The 27772-nt window shown below is 39.1% G+C and overlaps 2 protein-coding genes across 4 annotated transcripts in view; one reads left to right on the top strand and one right to left on the bottom strand.

The window, feature by feature from the left end:
* Window positions 1-1913, top strand: part of LOC109931378 (cytoplasmic dynein 1 intermediate chain 1) — a 236843-nt gene extending 234930 nt beyond the window's left edge. Inside the window, exon 17 of the mRNA XM_048611130.1 lies at window positions 1330-1913. Coding sequence (XP_048467087.1) covers window positions 1330-1449 — 120 coding nt within the window. The 3' untranslated portion in view covers window positions 1450-1913. The remainder of the gene's footprint in view (window positions 1-1329) is intronic.
* A 5664-nt stretch (window positions 1914-7577) lies between these two features.
* Window positions 7578-27772, bottom strand: part of LOC109919150 (calcium-binding mitochondrial carrier protein Aralar2) — a 222699-nt gene continuing 202504 nt past the window's right edge. For 2 of the 3 annotated variants that reach the window (XM_048617775.1, XM_048617785.1), the window contains 4 exons: window positions 26905-27043; window positions 22473-22631; window positions 22301-22388; window positions 7578-8003 (listed from right to left, as the gene is read on the bottom strand). In XM_048617775.1, coding sequence (XP_048473732.1) covers window positions 7841-8003; window positions 22301-22388; window positions 22473-22631; window positions 26905-27043 — 549 coding nt within the window. In that variant the 3' untranslated portion in view covers window positions 7578-7840. The remainder of the gene's footprint in view (window positions 8004-22300; window positions 22389-22472; window positions 22632-26904; window positions 27044-27772) is intronic. The other variant, XM_048617779.1, reaches the window with a different exon arrangement.

Here is a 27772-nt window from a genome sequence, read left to right as displayed (position 1 = left end):
CCCCCCCCCCCCCCCCCCCCCCCCCAATCCAGCAGATGCACAAATCGCTCCCAGTGTCAACCTTTGAATGTTGTTGTGCACTGGTAACACACTGCTATATTTTTTTCCTCTACTACCATGTTTTATTCAGAGCTGCATAGCAGGTAACATATGAATGGCATAGACCCAATGCAGATCTCACAACCTTTCTTTTGGTGGAAGAGAGTTTGTTATTTTTGCTTCTCAGTGATAGGAAATTGAGCCCAATTTACCACAACACCAGTTGATTGCACCAGTGTGATGTTTTCATTTTCCACTTTAACCGATTGTGATGTATTTTCATTGTTTGGTTTGCAGGTGTTTTAAATAATCACACTTTTTGGTTTGTAAAGCTTTCTGTTTAATTATAACTTGCCAAACTGCCTGGCTACGAGCTGCTTAGGCTGGTGTCACATGATATAATAGCTGAATCTCAAATGCAGCCGTGAATATTGCCCTCTGGAATCATTATTGTATTGGTTCCTGACTAATTACTTCCTAGACCTTTACAGATAGCATAACACCACTTAACAACCACCCTTGTGGTACCCATCTGAAATACATTGGCAATTTGTGCAAAATTGTAAGTAGCTTTTGTACTATAATTTCCACAACCATTAGAAATGGGTTGAGACAGGCCAAAATTACAACTTTTACAGCAAGCCGAATCCTTTTCATTGGATTTATGTTTAGCCAAAATATCACTACTTGTATTGAAAGGAAATTGTGCAATCTAATTCTTAGTTGTATTGGAATGTTAATTTAAATTTTAAAAACAATACAAATTCTCTCAAATAAACTAAGCACACAGAATTACAGATGCTAAGAATCTGAAACAAAAACAATGTAGGCTGAAGAAACACAACAGACTGACATAGGGTCACTGCACATGAAATATTAATTATTTTCTCTCCTCAGATGCTGCCAGACCTGCTATGTCATGCAGCACTCCGTTTACTTTAAAATTTCTTTCAAAGCTTGTGACAGGACTGCCAATATGTTGCACAGTTAATGACTCTTAATAATAATTAAATGACATTTACTGGCTACAACCTTTATATCTTGTTAGATTGCCAAAGATGTTTGTATTTGAGTCATTAAACCTGTTCAAGGTGTGCAGAGTAAATCCCAATGTACACAGCATGTGAATTAATCTTAACCAATAAAAAAGATAAAACAGCAGAAATATATTAGTATAGTCACCATATGAATTAAACAGGAGATGCGTATCCCTTTGAAGCTTTACAGTAGAGTGTTAGGAACTTTATTTTTCCTCAAGGTGATGTACTTTCACTTGATTTTCACTCACAGCAATTGGCAATCCCTCATGGTGATGAGTGGGCACGTTTTGCTAGGACCCTGGTGGAGATCCGGGCTAACCGGGCAGACGCAGAAGAGGAAAGTGTTGCTGAATTGACTGTACAGCTGTAAGACATTATCTGTACCTGTTTTGCCAGTCCAATTATGCTATATGAAGATATGCCAGTTGAAAGTGCCATTTATGACCAAAAGCTGCTATTGTAGTTTTACTGTTTCTCATTTCTAGTATGTTTAACAATATGTAAAGTGCTTAAAAACAATACAGCATTATGAAAATTATTGCTCAATACTGTAATGTTTAAAATGCTGTAATTGCATAACAGCTATTGATTATTAGTTAGTAGATTTATTGAATAAGTAGAAGTCCATAGTTATACCTGTATTTGTATGCATGTATAGCATAGGTCTTATTAAATCCATGATGCTAGATATGATAGTGTGCAGATGTGGCAAGCTGCACTACAAAACTGAGCCAACAATTTCAAATTGGCATTTTCACACTGGTAATGCACCATTATGAATAGTTGTACTTTCAACATTGCTGCTCCATATTTATTAAACTATTGCATGGAAAATACTAGGAAAAGATTAAAATAAACTATCCTAGAACAACCTTGCGTCTCCTTTATTATTTTAATTTTGTATATTTTTGTTTTCTTCATTTCAATAAGTTAATATTCTGAAAAAAAAATGACCTCGAATAGTGTGGTAGCAATTCCCACTTAAGTAAGTTTAAAGGTCCAATATCCCGAACACTGAAAACAATTCCGATTTCCTACCGTTGTCTGCATACTTGTCAACTGGTTTGAACACTAGGACAAGTGACACACAAATCTGCTTCACAATCAAAACTGGAGTCCCTCAGAATTGGCAATGTTTTTAATGAAACAATCTGATGCGGCTGATGCAAGATTAGATTAATACTATTGATAATTCTATTTTCATGCAGACAAAGATTACTTTTATTTTTGTTTTAATTCCACAATGCTGTAGGAATGTTAACTTCTAATTAAAATAAAATGCTGTAGGAAATCAGAAGAAATATGACGTGTAAATTTGACCCATGCCAAGAATGTGCTGTCAGAGCTGTAGAGAAGTCTTTGGAAAGTACGTCCATTAGCCAGTTTTAAAATGCTTTAAACTGAAGTCTAACAATACTAATGGTATAATTTGCATTTTCTAATTGTTCTACTGGATTATCAAAATACAAGCAACTTTCCAGGGGAGACGATGGCCAGTGGTGTTACTGCTGGACTGTTAACCAGATTCCCAGATAATGTTCTGCAGATCTGGGTTTGAATCCCGCCACGGCAGATGGTGGAGTTTGAATTCAATAAAATATCTGCAATTAAGAATCTAATGATGACCATGAATCCATTGTTGATTGTTGGGAAAAACCCATCTGGTTTACTAATATCCTTTCCGGAGGGAAACTGCCATCCTCACCTAATCTGGCCTATATGTGACCTCAGACCCACAGCAAATGTGGAATGACTCTGAGCTGCCCTCTGGGCAATTAGGGATGGGCAATGCTGCCTAGCCAGAGATGCCCTCATCCCATTTATGAATAAAAGAAAATTTTCTCAGCAACACTTCTATTAAGAAATAATCTCATATTATTTTATGCTATTTTTTTTCCTTCTAAAAACTTAGCTATGTAAAACACTGGCTGTTAACTTAGCCAACACTACTGTTAGTGGAAATTTTGTGTATTTATGATTTCAGTGGCACTAGCTTGCCATCAAATGCCAACTTGACTCATGATGGGGTAAAGTACCACATCAAGTGGTCATTCACTGTGCACCCAGCCAGAGGTCATAATTAGGCTTTTGGACTGTAAAGTTCATTACAATTGCCAATCATTTAGTTAGCTAATGTTTGATCATGATCATCCCTTAACACAGGAATCGTTTCAAGGTGGTTAGTAACGGTTCATTTTTGACCCATTTACTCAAGTCAATATTTTTGGGTACAGTGCCCATTTTAGGATTTGATAATTGACAGTAAACTGGTCAGTCAGCTTCTGTTTGTGGAACATAGCTGGTCAGTTCACATGTGTAAACTCTGCTTACATACCAGCATTGATTGCATTTGAAAAGCAATTAAATGGCTGTGGAATATTCTGAGGATGTAGCAAAATGTAATGCAATTTTTAAAAATTTACTGTCTGAGCTCATATCAACTCACAACAGAAACCAGAGATTGAAACTGGTATTTCTGGCCCTTTGGCTTGGCAGCACACCAGCTGGCACCAGATCTTCCAGTTGCCAGATATCCTTGAAAGACATCCATCAGCACTCCTCAGAAGTCCCAATGAACTGACTGAGGTAATTACATAATTATTTAAGCACATGGCATTCTGGCAACCTCTGAAATTTAAAAAAGTCTCCAATTCTGAGTCGGAGTCGAGAATGTTAACAAGCATTCCATCACAGAGGAGTTCAGCATAGTTGAAGAAATGATAATCAGCTGAAAGTGATTCCTCTGTAACTGGGTCAGATGCATCTTCTGCGTTAAGATATAAATCCATCCAATATGTTGCAATTTAGCACTTGACTTTTGGGAAGAGGTGGTCTGCTGTCTTGGCTTCTTCTAACTTTTCAGCCTTCTGTCATTGATTCTTACTTTGCTACAAGTGAAGAAGCTGGTTATTTGGTGAATTTCTGAGTATTTGAGCAGTTCTTGCTTAGACTTCATGACCTGGAGGCTGAACTACAGATATTGTTGCAAATCAGGGATGAGGAGAGTCACCAGGATTCTTTGAGCCACATGGCAGTCACACGGTCTTCCGATTTGGTCAGTGTTTGGGGACAGGACAGTGTGACTACAATTGCAGCAATTAAGGAGGGCCAGAAAGCAGAAGCCTCTGATCTTGCACTTATCCAACAGGTTTCAGAGGGTTTTTTTTTCTGCTTTGGCAGAAAATTCGTTTAAAAATGGGATCTGTACTGATGGGATGGCTTCAACTTGAACCATGCTGGAGGCCAGGGTTCTTTGTGAGCTGCATACCTAGGGGTCTTAAAGATTTCAAGCTAAACAGTAAGAACATTAGATCAAATTTTAAAATTACAGACAGACTTAAATGATAGAACTAAAGACTGTACCTGAACACATGGTATTAAAAGCTTAATTGATGAACTGTGAGCACAAATAGAAATGAATAAGTGCAATCTGGTAGCCATGAGGTGGTGGGGGAAGAGAGAAAGAGAAAGAGAGAAAGAGGTCTGCATGATGATATTGATGGGTGGTTCTGTCCAATACTGATATTAGCACAACAAAGAACAATGAGCTAACTTCAGGAAAAACTAGGATATAGATATGGTTTGTGGAGAGAAAAGAAATGATAAAGACATGAGATCACTTAAGGGGCCTGTACAGCTTACTGAAAACAGTAACCACGTGGGAGGATGAAGCATAAAGAAATAATGGCAGCTTGTCATAAAAGCATGACAATATTCATGAGAGGTTATATAAACTGGAAAAGTCAGATGCAGAAAGTTAGTTTAGATGGGCAGTTCATAGTTTACGGGACAGTTTCTGAGAACAACATATTTTAACCATTAGGAACACATATTAATGGCTTACAAGAATTCAAAAATGGAAGATTTGGCCACTTCCTGTGGGATATTTTCTGTTTGCGGGAGAGGTTTAAAAAGAGCTCTCTGAGAATAAAAGTAAATTCTTAAAGAAAATCAGCTGCAGCAATATCTTAAAGTATTTTTTGGGAATCTGAGCAAGTTCAGGCCAGCAGTATGACTGGTCCTCTCATGAAATGTGAAAGTTGAACTGCAAACTAAATCCAAGGACCTGGATCTAACTTTATTTTCCACAATATGTGAGGGTTGTTCATTGCTCTGTGTCGACAAGAACCCTCTGCATTGAACCCTTGACCTACAGAAACATTGTTTTGTTTTTGCCAGTTTGATCCCACCCAGAGCTGTGTCATCTTATCCTTACAGGAGACTGCAGTACAGTTTGCAGCACCTTCCTCCCTTTCAAAGTCCTTTCTTCAATGGGACTTGACATTCATCAGGTATGACATTTCAGCATGTCCCTCAAGGCTGAGGTTAATCCACACAGGGCTTCCAGACTGTCCGTGAATTATATTGTTTAGAATTTTTGTTCTCGGTCTTTTGTTTTTTAGCTGTATGTCTTCTATTTGGCGGGGGGGGGAGGGGAATGTTGTAATTAAAAATTCAGTAGGTGATCCAGGGTTGTCTGTCATCCTGACAACTAATGACTTGGATGAAAGTACTGACTGTATTCGCTGAAGATAGTGAAATGGGTAGGAAAGCAAATTGCAAAGAGGAGGGCAAAGCATCTACAAAGGGATACAGATATTGTGAGTGGGCAAAGATTTTGCAGATGACTATATTGTGTGAAAATGAGAGATTGTGCACTTTGGTAGGCAAAATAGTAAAGCTGTATATTATAGAAATGGAAAGAGACTGCAGAATTATCCATTACAAAGGGATCTGGGTGTCCTTTTACATGAATCACAAAATATTAACATAGGTACAGTTAATAATTAGGGTGAATAGAATGTTGGCATTTAATGCTGAGGAGTTGCAATATACAAGTATACAATAGGAGGAAGACTTGTTTAAAATGTGTTGGTGAGACCATATAGAGTATGGCATTGGGCCTCTAATTCTAACAGTTGAGAAGATTTACTGCACTGATTCTTGGAATGAGGGGGGTTGTCCAGTGAAGAAGACTTAAAAGTTCCAACCTATACTTGTCAAAAAATAGAAGAATGGGATGTTATTTCATTGAAACATATGAGGGAGCTTATAAATGCTAACCCTATCTTGCCTCAGAATTAGGGGGCATAGTTTCAAAAGGAGGTCTCCCATTTAAGACTGAGATGAGGAGGAGCTACTTCTCTCGGAGGATTGTTAATCTTTGGAATTTTAGTTCCTGGAGGAAAGTGGAGACTCTGTCACTGAGTATATTTAATGCTGAGTTAGACAGATCTTTGATCTACAAGAGGACTAAGGGAGGGGACAAACTGCGAAGTGGAATGAAGCCTTAATCCGATAGTGAACAGCACAGCAGATTTGTTGGGTGAAATGGCCTGCTTCTGTTCCTAATTTAATGAAGTATAAGGAGTAACAAAACAGTGAGAGAGCTCCCACGTTATCACATTCCTAATAATGGCCTTGATGCAGGAGGTGTAAAAGGAGAGGAAAAGTCATCCTTCTGTAGATGGTCAAAAAGTCATCCAATACACATTTAGAAAAGAATGGCATTAGCCATGGAGATCAGTGCCAGAAATCTAGTCTTAAGGACCTGACTACAGTTTGCTCTATGATCTCATGAGTGGTCAAGGGCAGTGAATACCTCTTAAAAGGTTGGCTCCCAATACCCTGCATCACCAATTTCACACAACTACTCAATGCACCACATCACACCAACAATGTCTAGCAATCTAAAACATTCATTTGTTGCACCTCAAGCTTTCATGCTTACCAGTGCTGCAAGTCTCACGTTCTTATTTCTCAACTTTGACGTATTCCCAGCTATAAATGTTGCAATGACATTTATGCAGGGCAAGGCACCATACAGAAACGAACAGCAGCAAAAAACCTTCTGAGAGCCAATCACAGCTGCATGCCATTGGCCCCTTGACACAAGATTTCTAAGATCTTCCAGAATTGTGGAATTATATATATGATATATTATCCACATGTAAAATACTGGAAAACAGGGTACTATTTTATCACTAACAGACAAGCTCATTAACAACTGAATATGTATTTCCACTGGATGCAAGAGTGTCTGTGAGTATTAAAATGTTTTGAAAAGGCATGCACAATGCCTGCAAATAGTTTGTGTTTCCATATATTTAACTATCATTTAAACCAACTTCAAGCATAACTGGAATGTTTAAGTCGTTGCAAATCCATCACAGTTTTCACAAATAACTTCAGCAACATTATCTTCAATTCAACAATAAACATGCTTTCAAATCTAAAATGAACTGCCAAGATATATTTGATGTTTCAATGGTTCATTCTAAAGAAATCAAACTGAACTTGCATTGAAATACTGATCAGTATTGGAATAATTCCTTGTTCAAATACAATCGAATCATTTCTACATTACAGATTAAAATTTCCACTGATTAAAATATATTTATTTGAAGTATCATAATTTGTCAAGGATATGTTAATCCAATGTTGAAGAAAAAATTATAATCTCAACAGTGCCTTGTATTAAATTAGCAACTAGGTCCTTTCAAACAGTTCACTATGTACATTAATATACATAAAACATCAAAATGTAAAAGTAAGCTTTTTTAATAAATCACAAAACAAACAATTCATGTAATTATGCATTCTGTACCTAGTAACTATTCTTACATTCAAATCACACAAGTGAAAGCATCTCTCAGGTTGATAGCCATCAAAGGGCTGTAAACCAGGATATGTTACCTCTTTCTCTCACTATTGATTGCCACAAGAGTCGTAACATTTTGTTTGGCTTTAGAATCGCAGGATCATGGTGGGTTTGATGGTGAAAATCGTGGTAGGTAAAGTCCAAATTTGCGTTCAACTCCAGAAAATGTAGAAATGACTAATTTGTAGCCACCGATGTAGTCTGGATTCCTGCCAGTTAAACTAAATCTAGAATGTGGTAGTGAATTCATTCCAGATTTTCTGCTATTAGGAAGGACAGTGAAAACAAAAGGTGAAAAATATCTTGAGTTCCAAGCAAAACACAGGTGAAAGTGTATTGCAAACATTTTCTTTACCTTAAATATAGAAAACAAATTAAGAGAAGACACAAAGTTCTCTCATTAACAATAACTGATCTTTTCTGGTATTGGTCAGAATTTTTGGCAGGGGCATTTTAAATAATTGAAGGAAAAACATGCACAGAGAAATAACATTGTCAATTAGTAAGATGAAGCTAAGGGTACAGTGGTAGATGTTGTTTATTGGACTTCAGTAAAGCCTTTGATAAGGTTCCGCATGGTAGACTAATTAGTAAAGTTAGATCACATGGCATTCAGGGTGAGCTTGCCAATTAGATACAAAATTGACTAAGGTAGGAGATGGAGGGCAGTGATGGAGGGTTGTTTCTCGGACTGAAAGGCTGTGACCAGCAGTGTTCCACAAGGATCGGTACTGGGTCCACTTTTATTTGTCATTTATATAAACAATTTGTATGAGAATATAGGATGCATGGTTAGTAAGCTTGCAGATGACACGAAAATTGGTTCCACACTGAACAGTGACGAAAATTATATTGGGATCTTAATCAATGGACTGAGGAGTGGCAGATGGAGTTTAATTTCAATAAATTCAAGGTATTGCATTTTTGTAAATAAAAAGGGCAGGACATATACAATTAATAGTAGGGTCCTGGATAGTGTCATAGAAAAGAGGGACCTAGGGGTTCCTGTACGTAATTTTTCAAAATTTGCAACACAGGTACATAGTTGTTAAGATGTTCAGCATGCTTGCCTTCATCACTCAGACCTTTGATTATAGAAGGTGGGATGTCATTTTGAGGTTCTACAGGATGTTGGTGAGGCCTCTTCCAGAATACTGTGTGCAGTTCTGGTCGCCCTGCTATAGGAAGGGTATTATTAAATTGGAGCCTGTTCAGAAATGGAGGGTTTGGGTTACAAAAATAGGCTTCATAGGCTGGGACTTTTTTCACTGAAGTGTAGGAGATTGAGGGGTTACCTTCAAGGTTTATAGAATCATAAGGGGCATAGATAAGGTGGGGAAAAAAGGATCTTTTTCCTAGGGTGAGCGAGTTCAAAACTAGGGGGCATATTTTAAAGGTGAGAGGAGGAAGTTCTAAAAAGGACATGAGGGACAACATTTTTCTACTCAGATTGGTTCGTGTGTGGAATGCACTGCCAGAGGAAGAGGTGGATACAGGTACATTTAAAAGACATTTGGATAAGTACGTGAAGAGGAAAGGTTGGAGGGATATGGGCCTAAAGCAGATAAGTGGGACTGGTTTAGTTTGGGAATATGGTCGGCGTGGACTAGTGTATGACTCAATGACTCTAGTTTTCTCTATGTACTAGAAAGTAAACTTTAAATCACATAGCAGTGAGATGAAGTATTCAAATAACATCCTTTCACTGCCCCAGTGCATTCTAAATATCATCTGAGATAATCTAAGGTTTTCATTTTCACTCATCTATCCTGAACATCATTCTTTGTTTGAATCAAAAACAAAAAATTCTAGAAATCAGCAGGTCAGGCAGCATTTGTGGAGAGAAAGAGCAAGCTAATGTTTCGCGTCTGGATGACTTTTCATCAGAGCTGATGTGAAGTGTAGAGGGGGCTGTATTTATGCAGTATTGAAACGTGAGAATAGCAGGGCAAGTGTGTCCAATTTACCAAACTGGAAAGAACAGACGGTCGCACTGGAGATGGTTGGGTGCGGATGGGAGAGAGGGCATGATGACAGAGAATGAGACAAGTAAAGCTAAAAGAAAGGGAAGAAATGGGAGTGAATTCACAATCTGAAGGTGCTGAATTCAATATTAAGTCCAGAAGGTTGTAAACTGCCTGGTGTGAAGATGAGATGCTGTTCCTCCAGTCTGTGCTGTAGTTCTTTGTTTGAAGTTGCTTTCCTGGGATCTAACCAAAACTTCCTTTTCATGAATTTGAATTTACATATCTTACTTTACTATCCTGGTGTACCTCAAAGTAATGCTTCAGATTTGTATTTTCAATGTCATTTAACATTTTATATATTTGTATGTTCCTTTCAAGATTGTCCTGTTACAACACTAAACAAGTTCAGTTCTTCCAGTCCTTCCCTGTAATTGAATATTGATGTAAGAATCAGTGACCTGTTTCTACTACTCACTTTGTTTGACTGTTTCCCTCATCTCTTGATGACCAAAATTAAATGCAGTACTCAAAGTACGATCTGATTTGGACATTGTGGAATTTTAGGATTTATTGCTCATTCCTATTTGGCATTCTTGGATAAAACAAAGTGTCTTGCTAGATTATTTCAAAGGTTATGTTGCTTTGTCTACAGTCACATTTATGCCAGACTAGGCAAGGGCAGTAGATTGACTTTTCTAAATGACGTTAATAAGTCACATGAATTTTTCCGACAATCCAGCAGTTTCATGGTAACTATTAGTGATACTCTTCAATTTTCAATTCATTTATTTCAATTTATTTCTGTATTTGAACTCATTACCCCTGGATCACTGGGTCAGGCCAGTAGATTACAAGCCCAGTAAGATAACTACACTATTAAACCTCTCTCTTTAGAAATTCTATCTCTTCCTTTTAATCTTCTTCAATCTAAGGAGTAGAACCCAAGGTTTTGTAATCTTTTATTGTATTATTAATTCTTGTAATGTGATGAGTAAAACCAGCATTTATTGCCCTTGTGAATGTGTTGCTAAGCTAGATTTTTCATTTGCTGTTAGGACGGGAGTTTCTGGGATTTGGACCCTGGCAATGAAAGAACAGTGACAGTGTTCACCATGGCAAATGGTAAAATTTGAATGCAATAAAAACTGGAATGAAAAGTTGACTTAATTTTGACCATGTAATCATTATGAATTCATAGGATCCTGTTTGATCATAGAATTCCGACAGTGTGGAAGCAGGCTATTTGGCCCATTGAGTTCACTTCAACTCCCCAAACAGCATCCCACCCAGACCCAGCCCCAGCCCCACTCCGTCCCTGTAACCCTGCATTTCCCATTGCTAATCCCCCTTGCCTGCACATCTCTAGACACTACGGGCAATTTAGCATAGCCAATCCACGTAAGCCTGCACATCTTTGGACTGTGGGAGGGAACTGGAGCACTCAGAAGAAACCCATGCAAATACAGGGAGAACGTGCAAACTCCACACAGACAATCGGCCGATGCTCAAATTGAACCTGGGTCCCTGGCGCTGAGGCAGCAATACTAACCACTGTGCTGCCGTGCCACCCATTTCTTTCTTTCTTTCTTTCTTTTTTTATTTTAAGCAATAGCGATCAAGGGTCCAGCTACGAAGTCCTGTGCCTATCACATTTGAACATGCAGCATTGAGCACACGAGGCTTCCTTTTAAAAATCCTTCTGGTTTCAAACTGCCTTTGTGGAAGGAAATCTGTCACCCTTATCTGATCTGCCCTATGTGTGATCCAGAACCTCAGCAATATGGATGACTTTTAATTTCCCTTCAGCTTGCTCAATCATTCAATAGGATCACGGTTGATCCGACGACACTTCTCACATCACTTTGCTGTCTTTTCCCTGTAAACCTTGATTCCCCTGCTGATCAATAATCTATCTAAGACATAAATATGCACAAGGATCTGTCCCCCAGCTCTCTGTGGTAAGGAATTCCAAAGACACTCAACCCTCAGACAAAATTCCTCATCTCAGTCTTAAATTGGTGCCCTTAATTCTGAGACTACGTCCTCTGGTCCTAAATTCACCCATGAGGGAAAATTCCTCTGAGCATTTACCCTGTCAAACCCTTTAAGAATCCTGAATGTTTCAATGAGATCATCTCTCATTCTTCTACATTCCAATAAGTAGAGTCCAACACGTTTAACCTTTGCTCATAAGATCTCCATGCCGAGGATCATCCTAGTGAACTTTCTCTGAACTGCCAATGAAGTAATAGATTTTCTTAAATAAGGGGACCACAACTGCCTGCAGTACTCCAGACGTGGTCTCACCAGCATCCTCTGCAGTTGCAGTAAGACTTACCTACTCCTATACTTCAACCCCCTTGACATAAGCGCCAACATTCTATTAGCCTTCCTGATTACCTGCTGCACCTGTGTACTAGCTTTCTATCTGTGTGTAAGTATCCCCAAGTCTCTTTGTGTTGCCACTTTCCACAGTTTTTCTCCATTTTAAATAATACAGCAAACTATTTATTAACCAGCACCTATGGGACCAGGATTGTGCCAATCGACCAAATATTCTGGTTGATTAAGAGGTCACATAATCAATGTATAAACACACACTAAGTAACAGAAATGTGGTGCATGAGTTATACACTTCACTGTTATGCTCTATTTATGACATAAATCACTTGAATAATAATGCAACTTTGCCTTAAATAAAACTTATCAGCAGAGAGCTTTCTCATTCACACCCTTTACTGACAATAGAGATTGCGATAATACAGTAAATTTCTGGTATTTGAGGTGTACGTTTTTTCCATTTTATTGAGTGTGCTGGTTTATAAGGTGCAAGTTTAAACAAAGTATGCTGTACTGTTCTTTTTCTCTCCCTTCCAGAATGAATAATTTCAAATTTTCCCACATTATGTTCCATTTTTCAACTGTTTGCCCACTTACTTAACCTATCAATATCTCTGTAAATATTGTTTGTAGTCTTTTCACAACCTGCCTTTCCAACTATTTTTGCCATTTGAAAATTTGGCTACAGTACATTCACTTCCTTCCTCCAAGTTATTAATATATATTGTAAACAGTTGTTGTCCCAGCACTCAAAGATACCAAGAACTGCAGATGCTGGAGTCAGAGTTAACATAGTCATCAGTTCTGAAGAAGGGTCCCACCTGAAACTTTCCTACTCCTCTGCTGCCTGACCTGCTGTGTTCCTCCAGTTCTACACTGTGTTGACGCTGTCCCAGCACTGATCCCTGTAAAACCCTACTGCCAACATGAAAAAGAACACCCTCTCCCTGCTCCCTGTTTCCTGTCGATTAGCCTATTCTCTTTCCATGCCAATATACTACCTCCAACATTATATTATAACTGTACCTTTTGTGAGATCCCTTGTCAAACACTTCTGGAAGTCCAACTACAACACATCTACTGATTCCTCTCTACCCACTCTGGTTGACACTTCCTTGAAAAACTCTAATAAATTAGTCTGACATGATTTTCCTTTCATGAAACCATGCTGACTCTGCCTTATTAGATGATTGTTTTCTAAATGTTGTGCTATCACTTCCTTAATTGATTCCAATACTTTTCCAACAATAAAATGTTAGATTAATCAGCCTGTAATTATCTGCATTTTGACTCCCTTTTTGAATAGGGATGTCACATCAGAAGTTTTCCAATCCTCTGGTATTTCATTAGGATCCAAGGATATTTGGAAAAATTACAACATCTACTATGTCTTTATCCTCTCTTTTAGGATTCTAGGGTGCAAGCCATCAGAGCCATGGGACACATCTGCCTTTAGCCCCATTAATTTGTCTAATACTACTCCTCTAGTGATGGCAATAGTACTTAATTCCTCCTTAAACTACCTTTAACTACAAGACAATAAACATGTCAATAATTCAGACCTATTATAGTAAAGAAAGTAGAAACTGCTTCTATATGCTTACTTAGCAATAAAGACTTTTACAGTCATTGAGGTCTGCAACACAAAGAATGGTCCTTTAGTCCATTGAACAAAAACAAAGTTGCTGGAAAAGCTCAGCAAGTCTGACAGCATCTGTGAAGGAAAAAACAGTTAACGTTTCAGGTCCGGTGACGCTTCCTCAAAACTGATTCTGTTTTTCCCTTCACAGATGCTGCCAGACTTGCTGAGCTTTTCCAGCAACTTTGTTTTTGTTCCTGATTTACAGCGTCCGCAGTTCTTTCGGTTTTTCCTTCAGTCCATTGAGTCTGTGCCAGTCAAACCCCTCCCCGCCCACCTAATTAATCCCATTTTTCGACACCACCACTAATATGGCATGCCTTGGCATTGCAAATGCCACCTAAATACTTCTTAAATGTTATTAAGGTTTCTGCTGCTACCACTCTTACAGACAGTGAATTCCAGATTCATACCACCCTCTGAGTGAAAATCATTTCCCCTTGACATTCCCTCTAAACCTCCTTCTTAAATCAGTGCCTCTCCTGCAGTTACTGATCCATTCACCAAGGGAATGTTCCTTCCTGTCTATCCTATCTATGACCCTTGTAATTTAGCGTCATAGAGTCTGACAGCACAGAGACAGGCCCTTCGGCCCCTACAGCTCCATGCCGACCAAAATGTCCATTCATGCTCATTCCATTTCCATCCACTTGGCCTATATCCTTCTAAACCTTTCCTATCCACTTATTCGTCTAAATGCCTTTTAAATGTTGTTAACGTAGCTGCCTCAACCACTTCTGCTTTATACATCTCAAACCTGTCACTCCTTAGTCTTTGCCTCAAGGAAAGTAACCTCCATTTATCCAATCTCTCTTCATAACTGAAACTCTCCAGCCCAGGCAACTTCCTGATAAATCGTCTCTGCACCATCTCCAGCACAATACGTCCTCCCTAAAAAGTGGAATCCAGAACTACAAACCATACTCTAGATGTGGCCTAACTAATGTTTTATGCAGTTCCAGCATAATCTGTATGCTCTTAAGTGCGATGCTTCAGCTAATAAAGTCAAGTATTCCATTTGCCTTCTTAATCATGTTATCTATTTGTCCTGTAATCTTAAGGGACTGGTGGGCGTGCACACCGAGCTTCCTTTAATCCAGGGTAATTCCTAGGGTCCTACTGGTCATCATGTGTTCCCTTGCCTTGCTTGTCCTGCTGAAGTGCATCACTTCATTTTTGTCTGGACAGAATTCCATTTGCCACAGATCAGCCCATTTGACCAGTTTGTCTATATTCTCCTACAATCTAAGGATATCCTCATCACTAGTTACCAATTTTTGTAACATCTGCGAACTTATTGATCCACCCTACTATGTTCAAGTCTAAATCATTTATATATAATATACATATATAAAACAAACAGCAAGGGCCCCAACACTGGACCCCGCAGAACCCCACTGGACACAGGCTTCCAATCACAAAAGCACCTCTTGACCATCACCATCTCCCATTCTGCCACTCAGCCAATTCTAGATTCAATTAGTCAAAATCCCTTGGATCCCATGGCTCGTACCTTCGTATCAGTATCCCCAGTAGCAATGTGTACAATCTACAGGATTTACTGCAACAAGGATCCTTAGACAGTGTCTCCAAACCCACAACCACTACGATCTAGAAGAACAAATGCAGCAGATACATAGGAACATCACCACTTGTAAGTTTCCCTCCAAGGAACATACCATCCTTCCTTGGAAAATTTATGGCTGCTCCTTCAGTATTGCTGGGTCAAAATTCTGGAACTCACTCCTTTACAGCATTATGGGTGTACCTGCACCAACTGGACTGCAGTGGTTCAAGAAGGTAGTGCACCACCACCTTCTAAGGGCAACTAAGAATGGGCAGGAATGCCTGCATCTCTCAAATGAATAAGAAGATTGAAAACTGCTCATATTTGGGAATTTTGTACAGTGCATATGTTAGGGTGTGGTTGGCTCTGTTGGATATCATTTAGACCAGAATAATATCACCAGGTTTAGTTAAATAAAAACTGATCTTCAAACCACATGTTTTGTTTTGCCAAATATCATATCCAGTTATTAATCCTACATTGAAAGCAATTTTTTCTATTTGTAAGACTTTGAACACTCTGCAAAATCTTCTTTATCTTCCTCTTAAAATATTGACTTCTCACTTCTATCATGTAGTACTTTATCCACACAACCACTCTGCTATCTCTATCCTTTCTACAGTAGGGTTCAAAACACATGGGGCCAGTGGACAAATTCAAACGCTCCCAAAAATAATGGGAAAATTCAATCACAGGAGTGAGCAATGAAACAAAAGCCACCAAAGAACACAAGTGACAAAATCTGAGGATCTGCTCCTTCAATTGAAGACTGTTTCTATGACATGCTTTCTGCTGGTAAATTCACTAATGAGATGCAATCGAGTCTATCAGCAGAAAATACATTACAATAACACCTGTGATTAGAGGAGCAACATGAAAATAAATGGCAATGGCAATGCAATAACATGAACAACAAAGAAGCTACAAAAGTGAGACAGAAATTTCTTTATTTATTAATTTATGGAAATGTGGCCATCACCGAGAGTGAAGCATTTACTGCTTAACCCTAACTGCAGTTGATGAGTTGGCAGTAAGCTATCACTTTGAACTGCTACTGTCTTTGGAGTGTAGATACACCCGCAGTGGTGTTAGGAAGGGAGTTTTCACCGTGTGACAATGGAGATTCTGCAATGTAGTTTCAAGTCTGGGTGTTGTGTGGCTTAAAGGAGAACTTGCAGGTGGTGGTGTTTCCATGCACCTGCAGAATCACAATGCCTCCAGTCTGGAAATAGGTCACTCGGCTCAACAAGTCCACACCAACTCTCTGAAGAGTCTCCCACCCGGATTCACCCTATCCCTCTAATTCTGAATATCTCATGGCCAATGAACCTAAATTACACATCCCTGGACACTATGGGCAATTGAACATGGCCTATCCACCTAATCTGCATATCTTTGGACTGTAGGAGGAAACCAGAGCACCCAGAGGAAACCCACGCAGACATGGGGAGAATGTGCAAACTCCACACAGACAGTTGCCCAAGGTTGGAATCAAACCCAGGTCCTTGGCGCTGTGATGCAGCAGTGTTAACCACTGAGCCACTGTGCTGCCCCAGTGCACTTGTCCTTCCAGGTGATATGGGTCACAGGAAGGAGTCTTGGTGATTTACTGCAGTGCTTTCTGTAGATGATACACCATATTGTCATTCTGTGGTGAAGGGAGTGAATGTTGATGGTGGTGGATAGGTTGCCAATCAAGCAGGCTGCTTTCTCCTGTTGAGCCTCCTGTTGCAGTTGCAATCATTCAGGCAAGCAGAGAGTATGTCATCACATTCTGGACTTGTGCCTTGTACATCATGAACAGGCGTTAAAGAAACAGGAGGTAAGTTACTTTCCTCAATTATTTCCTAATCTCTAAACTATTCTTGAGGCAATACACAGTATTTGTGTGTTCCAATTCAGATTCTTATCACTGGGAATCTCGTGACTGAAAGCTGTAATCTGTATTTCCAGGTCATGCTCCTCATATGATGCGGAGATGCCAGTGTTGGATTACGGTGGGCAAAGTCAGAAGTCACACGTCACCAGGTTGGACTTATAACCTATAATCAGTGACTTCTGACTAGGTGCTCCTTATAAGCACAGCTGCAAAAGGTCGAGATGTTGCAAGGGAGAGCTTGCAAGGCCAGGAGGCTGCAAAGACGAGAGCTTGTGACGGACAGAAACTGTAATACTTTAGTGACAGAGTGATGCTCCAAAGGAAAGGCTGTAATGGAGAGAAGCTTGAAGAGGAACAGGAATGCAAAGGGAGAGGCTATGAAAACAGTTTTAACATTGTCAAATGAACACTCAGCTAACTGCAAGGCAGGAAAATCTGAAGTCATTGAGGTCATAGCTTCCTTTCAAATGAATGTGTGGAGTCTCTATCTTAAGGCTGCATAAATTCAGGAGTGACAATCTGAGGAAAATTCAATGGATGCTGTTATAATGAACAAAAACAGAAATTGTTCGAAAAGCTCAGCAGGCCTGGCAGCATTTATGGAGAGAAATCAGAGTTAACATTTTGGATCCAGTGACCCTCCCTAAGAACTGATGGTAGCTAGGAAAATGTCAGTTTATTTGCAGAAGATAGGATGGGTGAAGGGGGTAGGAAGTAAACGATGGGTGGGGATAGAGCCTAAAAAGAGAGAAGAACAGTTGGACAGACAAAGGAGTGGATAATGATCTGGCTAGGAGGGTGAATAGCTATTAATGAGAACTATAATGGCTAACAATGGGATGTGTATAATAGATTACGTGATAACAAGGCCTGGTATGTGGGGTAACATTTTCTGAATTTCTGAAGAAAGGTCCAAGCCCGAAACGTCAGCCTTCCTGCTCCTCTGATGCTGCTTGGCCTGCTGTGTTCATCCAGCTCTACATCTTGTTATCTCAGATTCTCTAGCATCTGCAGTTCCTATTATCTCTGGTATGTGGGGGTTGGGATAAGGATATGGGAGAGCTCAAACCCTAAAGTCATTGAACTCAATATTGAGTCCAGAAGGTTGTAGGGTCCTCTAGTAGAAAATGAAGTGCTGTTCTTCCAGCTTGCGCTGAGCTTTGCTGGAGCACTGCAGCAAACCTGAGACACACATACTGGCTAGGAAACATGGTGGTATTTTGAAGTGGCAGGCAACTGGAAGCTCAGTATGAAGCTGGAGGAACACAGCAGGCCAGGCAGCATCAGAGGAGCAAGAAAGTTGACGTTTCGGGTCGGAGCCCTTCTTCAGAAATGCAAAGCATTTATGGATGCAAAGGAAGATTTCTGAAGAAGTGTCCCGACCTGAAACATCAACTTTCCTGCTCCTCTGATGCTACCTGGCCTGCTGTGTTCCTCCAGCTCCATACCATGTTATCTCTGACTCTAGCATCTACAGTTCTTGCTTTCTCTAACTGGAAGTTCAGGGTCTTTTTTGCAGAATTGTGGTGACTGTTTTAGACACAGCATGGAAACATTTTGCAAATACAAAGTAAGTTTATTGTAATGTGGTTCAATATACGTGAACTTTCTTATAGCTCAGAGGTCTCATGATTCCCAAAAGAGGTAGATCTTTACTTAAATCTTTGCTGGTTACAAATAGGAGAAAATAAGTATTTATTTATTAATGCAGTCCTGCTTTAAGATTAATTTTCTGGACAGCCACACCCATGTTATAACAGACTTCCACTGTACTAAGGTGCCAAACAGTAACAAATAATTTGTGCTTTTTTAGAGCTTTTTGTGACCTTTAGATATCCCAAAGTGCTTTACAATTAATTAAATACTTTGGGAAAATAGTCACAGTTGTATTGAAGGAAATGTAAATGAATAAATAATTTTGGAAGTCTAAGATTAGGGAGCATAAACCAAAAATTTGAACTAGACACAAGACTTTACCTTTCTTGGCAAAGAGAAGGTGGAACATAAACTGATTCACTTGCTCCTGCCTCTGCCATCTCTGCGCATTCAATCAAATAGATGGCCAATTAGGGGTCATACAGCTGGAAGGATGCAATTTATAGGAGCAAAGGAAGGTTGCTTTCTGCCACAAACCACTCTCCATGTTCCTATCCAACTTTGTAGTTTTAATTATGGCCAATTTTATGTTTCTCATGCCTGATTTGAGATGGCACAATATAGTCAGTTCTTGTGTGTTTGTTACTATCCAAAAATATCAGTGTTGAATTTCTGTTGCAGTTACATTCACAAATGAGTATGAATCAAACCTTAGCGTGAATACATAATCTGTGGTTCTGAGAAACAGTGGTGCAAAAGGTGGGGGCGGAGGGGGTTCCATGCTATATTGGTACTGTAGACCAGAACATAGAAGAGTACAGCACAGTACAGGCCCTTCGGCCCATGATTTTGGGTTGACCTATTATCCTGCTAAGATCAATCTACCCTGCATACCCTATATTTTACTATCCTCCATGTGCCTATCCAAGAGTCATTTAAAAGTCTGTAAAGTATCTGACTCCACTACCACTGCTGGCAGCGCATTCCACACACACACCACTCTATGTGTGAAGAACCTACCTCTGACATCTCCCAATACCTTCCTCCAATTAACTTAAAATTATGCCCCCTTGTAATAGTCATTTCCGCCCTGGGAAAATGTCCCTGACTATCCACTCTATCTATGCCTCTCATCATCCTGTAAACCTCTATCAAGTCATCTCTCATCCTTCTTCACTCCAATTAAAAAAGCCCTAGCTCCCTCAACCTTTCCTCATAAGACCTGACCGCCAGTCCAGGCAGCATCTTGGTAAATCTCCTCTGCACCCTCTCTAAAGCTTCCACATCTTTCCTGTAATGAGGTGGCCAGAACCGAACACAATATTCAAAGCGTGGTCTAACCAGGGTTTTATACAGCTGCAGCATAACCTCATGGCTCTTAAACTCAATTCCCTTGCCAAGGAAAGCCAACTCAACATATGCCTTCTTTACAACCTTATCAACTTGGGTCGCAACTTTGAGGGATCTATGGACGTGGACCCGAAGATCCCTCTGTTCCTCCACACTGCCGAGAATCCTGTCATCAACCCTGTATTCTGCATTCAAATTCGACCTTCCAAAATGAATCACTTCACACTCTTCTGGGTTGAATTCCATCTGCCACTTCTTTGCCCAGCTCTGCATCCTGTCAATGTCCCATTGCAACCTACAACAGCCCTCTACCCTGTCCACAACTCCACCAACCTTCGTGTCATCTGCAAACTTACTAACCCACCCTTGCACTTCCTCATCCAAGTCATTTATAAAGATCACAAAGAGCAGAGGTCCAGAACAGATTCCTGTGGCACACCCCTGGTCACCGAGCTCCAGGCTGAATACTTTCCATCTACTACCACTCTCTGTTTTCTATTGGACAGCCAGTTTTGTATCCAGACAGCCAAATTTCCCTGAATCCCATGCCTCCTTACTTTCTGAATAAGCCTACCACGTGGAACCTTATCGTGGCAGAGGGCAGATGATCACAGCTCAAATTGCTAAGGCATCCTGCTCTCAGAATCAGTCCTTATTTTTCATTGAAGGTGCAAAAATATAATAATGTTAATTTAAAAGCAGACAAATCTCACACTTTCAATGAATCTACCTGTACATTCAACTATGGTCCAAATGACCTTTTCTACTGTTCTTGTGCCAATTTGTTATTGTTGAATTTTGAGACTGTAAAGTCTTTTTAAGCCTAATGCTTGAAAAACATGACAGGTAATGAAAATTTGTTGCTATTAAGTAAAGATTTCAAATTGTCAGGTGGGATACTGATTTTGGCATCCACATGTCTTCCACATTATTGGATATGGACATGACAATGTAGGGTTGCCGACCCAATGCAATCATGCCAAATTATTTTTGTCAGTGCAGCAGGGAAAAGCACCTGATTTGAAAATGCAAGATCTGGCCCCAGCTCTTTCACAAATGAAATTAGAAAATTTTTTGATACAAGAAGTGTGGGAGAGTTTGGAACTCTCTTCAACAACAGGTGCTAAATTCAAAACTGAACTCTGAAATGTAGAATAAAAGGGCACCAACTGCCTGGCTAAATCTAACTTTTGCTCATATGCAATGCAACTGATGCATTGGTTGTGCTCATCAGTCCATAGAAAGTGTGTTTAGGGTGATAGGTTTTTTTGTGCACAGAAGTGGGTGTTAGGTTTTTTTCAAAATAACTTTGTTGCTAGTAAACCTGATTGTTTTCTTGTCCTAATTTAAACACTGATGACTAGGAAATTAATGCTTTCCTCATATGTTGTGTCTTTATGTTTAAAGGAGGGGTAATGATTATTAAGAATATTGATGAATTCTTCTAATTCTGCTTTGTGAGAGTCCAAATACCACACATGACAACACAGATTCAGAAAGTAATATTACCATATGATTGCATCATCTGATAAAAGAAATAGAGAGAATAGAAAAGAAGCCCTGAAAATCAAAAAGTAACGCTTGTAAAACAAAAAAATGGCTCTTCACAAAGTCTTTAGAAAATTTATTTTAACCTAAGATACAGAGCCTTCATAATCTTTCTAATGTCCCTAGAATTGGATAAAATATTCTAGCTAAGTTGCTAAACTAATTTATACACAATGTTTTGCCTTAGATGCATGACAGTTCAGCACATTAGCGTGCCTTGCTTCATTGTTCTTGTAGATCACATTCATGTTTGAGTTTAACATGAGGACTGCAGTACATGACCCAGACTAATACTCCACTAACATGCTAGAATAATAATACATTAAACTTAGGTCCCAGATACGGACCTGTTTTCGGTGGTAAAGATTCCATAGCAGTGTAAAAAGAAGAGTATGGAGTTATCCCAATACAGGCCAATATTCTTCCTGAATGTGCATCAAAGACAGGTTACTGTTTGCTATGTGATAACTGTGGAATACCTGCTGTACTTTATCCACAGAACACTAGATCACAAGTAATTTGTTAGCTCTCTATCTTACCTTCCTGCACCTTGGACCAAATGTAGCACACGAGTTCATGATAAACAAATGCTACCAAATATAAAACGGCACAACAAGTGTTGCATTCATGAAGACTTTTGGAACACCTTTTTAAAATGAAACACTGTTACTTACGTGCCAAAATCAACAGCGAACCACTTCTGCAAAATTTCGTACGTCCACAAAGTAACACCAAACTGGGGTGAGGAACGGAACACACGGGCTGTGAGAGCAAAACAAACAAGAATGGATACATGGAAAAATCAAAGTGCTTCACACGAAAACAAGTAAATTCCTATCTTTGTACCTGCAACTCCTTTCCAGAAAGCACCCAGGCCCTCCTGTCGCTGGATTTTCCAAAAACAGTCCACCACTCCATCATACTTAGTTTGCCCTTCACGTGCAGCCACCTGTAATCTTGTTTTGATAACATCAGCAGGTGTCACTAGAGAAGCTGCAGGCATCCCTAATAAGGAAAACAGCAAACATTTAACAATAAAAGAACATATGTGAAACTATACTCAATTAGAGTAGTTTTGGTTTGGAATATGCAGAAGTACTTATTGAAAATTTCTAGAATTATCAGCAACAAGTTTAAATTGGAGAAGCACCTATATCCTACCCAGTCCCCCACCGACAGAATTCAAGAGATTTCCAAAAGGCATTTGTTAAGGAGCCAACTTCAGTCTATCACTTTATAAGTTAAGAATTCAGGGTGCTAGGTGTGAAACATTTGCATGGATGCAGGATTGGCTACCTACAGGACAGTGTTGGGAACATATAACCATTTTAAGTTGGAAAACCGTATTTAGTGGATTTCCACAGGGATTAGTACTACTTACAATCTATCAATGACTTGAATGAAGGAATTAAGTAAATTGTAGCTAAATTTGATGACAATACAGAGACAGGTAGGGAATTAAATTGTTAAGTGAGGTATAGATACGTTGTGTGAATGGAGAAAACATTTGGCATTTGAATATAATGTTGGAAAATGTGAGTTATCCACTTTGGTATAAAGAATAGAAAAACAAAATGTTATTTAAATACAGTCTGCAGAATGCTACAGTACAGAGAGATGATCTGGGTGCCCTCGTACATGAATCACAAAGGTTTAACTTGCGGATAAAAGAAATAAGAAAGGCAAATGGAATGTTGGCCTTTATTGCAAGGCAAATGGAGTATGAAAGCAGAGAAGTATTCCTACAACTGTACAGGACTTTGGTGAGACCACACCTGGATTACTGTGTACAGTTTTCATCTCCTTACTTAGGAAAGAATATATTGGCATTGAAAACGGTGTTTAGAAGTTCACTCAGGAGATACTTGGGATGAAAGGGTTTTCATAAGAAATAAGGTTGAGCAGGTCGTTGAAACTCAGTGTAGTTTAGAAAATTGAAAAGTTATCTTATTGAAGTTTAAAATTCTATCTGAGGGGACTTGATAGGGTGGATAGTGAGGGGATGTTTCTTCAAATGGAAGAATCTACATCTGGGGCTGTACAGTTTCAAAATAACAACTGTTCAATTTAAGGTAGTGATAAATTGGAATTTCTTCTCTCAGGGAGTTGCTAGTCTTTTGAATTTTCTTCCACAGTGGAGGGGGAGTTAAAGAATATATCCAAAGTTGAACTAGACAAATTGACAAGGGTTATAGGGATAAGCAGGAAATTACAGTTAAAGCTTCAGTCAGATCAGACATGATCTTACTAAAGAGAAGAGTAAGCCTGATGAACAACATTTAGAATAGAAGCAAATGACAGTAGGTTCTACTGTTATTTTGGTTACGGCCTAGATAGGCCTGTAATACAGTTCCACTGTTGTTGATGTATACAAACTTTCTTGAACATCAGAAAATGCCAATCAGATCTTCATTGATACCTAATTGCTCCCTAATCATGCATTATGTCATTTTGTTTTCTTCACTGTTTCCTGGGATGTTGACATTTCTGGATAGGGCAGCATTTGTTGCTAATTCCCAATTACTATTGAATTGAGTCGCAGGGAGCAGGCGAGTCCACAACATTGCTGTGGGTCTGAAGTCACTAGGTCAAAGCAAGAAAGAATACAGATTCTATTTCCATAAGGACAGTGAGCCAGATTTTTTTTAATATGACAAGTGATTGGTGGTTTTATGGTCACCATTATTTGCACTAGTTTTATATTCCAGATTTACTAATTGAATTCAAATTCCACCAGCTGCCATGGTGAGATTTGAATTCATGTGCCCAGGTCATTTTCCTGGGCCTGTGGCTTACTCTTCATGCAACACTACCACTACACCCTCTCTCCTCTGCACAGTTGCTTTAGTGTGACATTAGTGGTTTTGGAGTGTAAAATCTGAGCAGGCATAGTTAGTGGATTCAGCAGCAAATCAAGGACATTACTGAATTACTTCCAATGGAACCGAAGGGCTCTTGTACAAAAAAAAAAGAAAAATAATCATAGTACAACACACATTATCATGAGATTGGATGTATAAAGTAGTACAAGAAGAAGCACCTGCCAGCTTCCTAGATACATGTTCGTATGCATCGTATAAAAATCAGGGATGAGGAGGAAAGAAAATATCTCACCTTAAAATAAAAGTATAAGACAAACATTAAAAAATTAGTACAGCAAACCTTTGATTAACCGGCACCTATGGGACCAGTAGTGTGCCAGTTAATTAAATATTGTGGATAATTAAGAAGTCCACAGTAAAACCTGACCAAGTGAAGCTTGGAGACATCAACATCCCTGAAAAAAAATCTATGTGGAAACATCAACACACCTCCTAAAATCAATGTAAAAACATAATAATTTATAGAAATGTAATACATGGGTATACACATCACCGTTATACTTTATTTACAACATAAATATTCTGACATCGTCATATTTGAGGTGTATAATTTTTGCCGGTTTATCAAGTGCAGGTTCATAGTTCCTTGAAAGTGGAGTTGCAGGTAGATAGGATGGTGAAGAAATCATTTGGTATGTTTGCCTTTATTGGTCAGTTCATAGAGTATAGGAGTTGGGAGGTCATGCTGCATCTGTATTGGACTTTGGTTAGGCCACATTTTGAATACTGCATGCAATTCTGGTCTCCCTGCTATAGGAAGGATGTTGTGAAACTTGAAAAAGTTCAGAAAAGATTTACAAGGATGTTGCCAGGGTTGGAGGGTTTGAGCTATAGGGAGAGTCTGAATCGGCAGGGGCTATTTTCCCCGGAGCCTGGAGCCTGGAGCCTGAGGGGTGACCTTAGAGGTTTATAAAATCATGGGGGTCATAAATAGGGTAAATAGACAAGGTCTTTTCCACAGGGTGGGGGGAGTCCAAAACTAGAGGGCATAGGTTTAAGATAAATGGGGAAAGATTTAAAAGGGACCTAAGGGGCAACTTTTTCACAGAGGGTGGTACGTGTATGGAAAGAGCTGCCAGAGGAAGTGGTGGAGCCAGGTAAAAATTACAATATTTAAAAGGCATCTGTATGGGTACATGATTAGGAAGGGTTTAGCGGGATATGGGCCAAATGCTGGAAAATGAGATTAGATTAATTTAGGATATCTGGTTGGCATGGACGAGTTTCTGTGCTGTACATCTCTGACTCTGACTCTAAGAACCGGTTGATAAGGTACCAGTTAAAACTAAGTTTGTTGTACCAGAGATTGGCATGTGAATGATGTATGTAAATCATGACAGTCTTATAATTTCTCCTGTAATTGAACCTCAAACTACTGAAGTGGATCCAATTTCTTAACTGACAGAATTGGGTTAAATTTTTAGCATATGTTTATGTTTTAATCTGTTAGAGGCCTAAAGTTCAAAATTTGCTTTTCATGACATTATGAAATTACACAGTGAACCTTCAGATGAGCAGGCCTCAAAGAGTAATTAAGATTTACAACAGGAAAGAATGAAACAAAAACTGTGGCAGAATCAGGAATATAGTAATCTCGACTCAGTTTGTCACTCAAATAAGTATAGCCTAGCTAGACACAAATTTCCTAGATCAAACTACTTTTATTCTTCATTCATAGGACGTGGGAGCAATTGGCAAGGCATTTATTGCTCGGCCTAAACTGCCTTCAAAACAAGCCACTTTTTTGAACTGTTTCAGTTGGTGTATAAAAGGTATTCTCGCAAAGCTGTTAGGAGTGGAGTTTCATGACATTGACCAAACGATGGTGAAGGAATCAAGATACATATCCAAGTCAAGATGATGTGCCATTTGGAGAAGAACTTGAAAATGGCAGTGTTCTTCTAAATGGTAGAAGTTGTGGATTTGGGAGGAATTACTGAAGAAACCTTGGCAAGGTGCAGTAGTCTATCACACAGACAGTAATCACTACAATTTTGGTGTGGGATGAGTGAATGGTTGGTGTAGAGCATTGATTAAATGGGCTCCTTTACCCTGGATTGTGGTGATTGTCTTGAGTGTTGTTGGAACTGCAGTCATCCATGAAGTGGAAATTATTTCCATCACATTCCTGACTTGTATCTTGTAAACGATAGGTAGGCTTTGTGGAGTCAGGCAATGAACCACTCACTGCTGAATACCCAGATTCAGAGCTGCTCATGAAGTCACAACATTAATATTCAACAACTTTCTCCACCTAATGTGGTGCAGTAGAATAACTAACCTTAAATTGAGTACATGCTTTGAAAAATTATCTGGTTATCACAGAATGTATATATGACACCAACACTTCTATTAAGCAGGCACAGTATAGGCAGAGGCAAAAAAAAGGTGCTCACCAGCCAAAGCTCCTGCCAACAGCAGATCTCTGGATTGCACCTGCCCATTCTGATTTGCAAAGGCCAATTTTAAGTGAGAATAACAAGGGAAGTAGATAGCAGAGAATGGGATATCACGCAAAAAACAAGCCTTTGCACCCTGTGAGAGAAAGAAACCACAGTATGGCAATCAATAGATGTTTGAAAGATCTTTTGATGTTAGCTGCCAAAGAAACCTGTAACGAAAATTTTTAATAATTGAATTAGCAATGACTAAACAAAATGATGTGTTAAATAATAAGTACTGTTTCTGATGAAAATTTTGACCTGAACTTCTAGCTCTTTCTCTCCACAAATTCTGCTGCACTCACAAGTATCTCCAGCACTGTTTTCATTTCAAATTTTGTAAGAAATTATGATCTTTATATGAAATACAGTACTAGTAAATGAGCTATGTACCACATTGTCTGTTGCTAAAATTATATTAACTGAATCAAGCCTAGATGAGGCCATTAGATAACCCATACTTAAATCGACATATGTCTGCTTAATACAGAAACAAAACATTTAGCACCAGCTGACTCTTGGATTGTTTCTCCAGTCATAAGAAACATAATTCTGCGGTCTCTGTTACTTAATACTAAGAAAAAGGAACATTTTTCTTTGAATGCTGCTACTGCAGCATATTACTGCATTTACTAAATACATGATCTTATTTCAAGAAAGTTGGGAAAGAGAAAAGTACATCTGTGTTAACTCTTTTTGGCAAAGATGAATAACTAATACTTCACTACCTGAGATAACACAATGTAGAGCTGGAGGAACACAGCAGGCCAGGCAGCATCAGAGGAACAGGGAAGCTGACGTTTTGGGTCAGGACCCTTCTTCA

Source organism: Rhincodon typus, chromosome 2, assembly GCF_021869965.1.
Source record: "Rhincodon typus isolate 14 chromosome 2, sRhiTyp1.1, whole genome shotgun sequence".
Lineage (NCBI taxonomy): Eukaryota > Metazoa > Chordata > Chondrichthyes > Orectolobiformes > Rhincodontidae > Rhincodon > Rhincodon typus.
Note: the sequence above shows the minus strand (reverse complement) of the source record. Positions and strands in the feature narration are given on the sequence as shown.